We start from the raw sequence: 1,316 nt of genomic DNA on the forward strand, positions 1-1,316 counted from the left end.
ACAGATTCCACTTTTAGGATCTTTTTATAAAGTTTCTAGTTGTTTAGATTTTCTATAATTGGGAATTTACTGTTGCTTCCTGATTTAGATTTATTTTATTATTAATTAAACTTAGCTAAAGCCATTTATAACATTTATAATATATAAAGAGTTATACTTTCCTTGGGGATGAAAATAGAGGAAATAGTATTACTACAAACAACAGAATCTCAATATTTGGTTCCATTTCATTGTGAACAGACTCTTAGATGCATAAAATTACATTATTTTAGTGCTAGATAAGACATTGGGCAAGTCACTGACATCTTATTATTATGCTATGCGAAGGCAACATTTTTGGGTATTATTCTTTAGGCTTATCTTCAGAAGCAACCCTAGGAAATGCCCCATCTGTGAGTCCCCGATTTTTGGGGAATGGTTCATACCCAATATTTCTGCCGTCTCCAGGTGCCGCTCCGGAAACATCTGGGCTGTGAAAGTGAACACCGCTGGGGATGTGAGCACCACAGAGAGGCCATGGGGCTGGGGAGAAAAGAAACGTGGTGATCTAAGGCAAAGCTCTTCTTCCCCCTGCATAATCTAGATACTACATTACTTTACCCTGTACTCTAAGCAGTCAAGAATTGACAATTATACAGGTATTTGCGGAAATTGCAAGAAACATATGATTTAATTTTTAAAAATTATTATTAATTATTTTACCACCAGCGGGTGATCCACATTGTAAGCCTTTGCTTTATATGTCTTCACCAAGCCCGAAATTGGGTATGACATTCCATGGCTAGAAAAGAAGAAAAGATCCTTATGTTGACAAGCAGATATAGGAACGCAAGTCAACAATACAAAGATAACTTCACAGTCTCTGGACAGTATCGCTACCTCACACAATTACACGTTCTGTTTTCTTGGATATAAGGATATATTATGACACACTAGATGTTTAGCGTAGTTGTTAACAAAACCTCTGCAATGTTCAAATTCCGATGCTCATAGAATTGTATGCCATTAAAAAACATTATCCAGAGGTAGCTCCCCAAACACAATGGTTAACCTTATGATTTTGAAGAATCGAGAATTCACATTGAAGTTTCCATAATAAGCTCTGGGCATGTGTTTTCCATTTTGCCCTGGCACCTTGTTGGTAGTGTGCTCATGTGCAAGCTGACGATATTGGTGGGAGTTTTACAAGCAAGCAGTGCTGCATTCGACGTCATGCAAACTTGATCCTCCACTGATCTGTTCCACCAAGAACTGATAGATCCTTTCAAATGTTACATACTAATAAAGTTAAAAAATAAATGATTATTCTAGCCTAA

General features: G+C 36.8%; 1 protein-coding gene across 2 annotated transcripts in view; it reads right to left on the reverse strand.

Moving 5' to 3' along the window:
* The window catches only part of ADHFE1 (alcohol dehydrogenase, iron containing, 1), a 31,294-nt gene that overhangs the window by 10,156 nt on the left and 19,822 nt on the right, over positions 1-1,316 (reverse strand). For both annotated transcript variants that reach the window (XM_008575730.1, XM_008575729.1), the window contains exons 11-12: positions 703-781; positions 426-522 (exon numbers count right to left, since the gene is read on the reverse strand). In XM_008575730.1, the coding sequence (XP_008573952.1) occupies positions 426-522; positions 703-781 (176 nt within the window). The remainder of the gene's footprint in view (positions 1-425; positions 523-702; positions 782-1,316) is intronic.

The sequence above is a fragment of the Galeopterus variegatus genome, unplaced genomic scaffold, assembly GCF_000696425.1.
Source record: "Galeopterus variegatus unplaced genomic scaffold, G_variegatus-3.0.2 Scaffold1229, whole genome shotgun sequence".
NCBI lineage: Eukaryota > Metazoa > Chordata > Mammalia > Dermoptera > Cynocephalidae > Galeopterus > Galeopterus variegatus.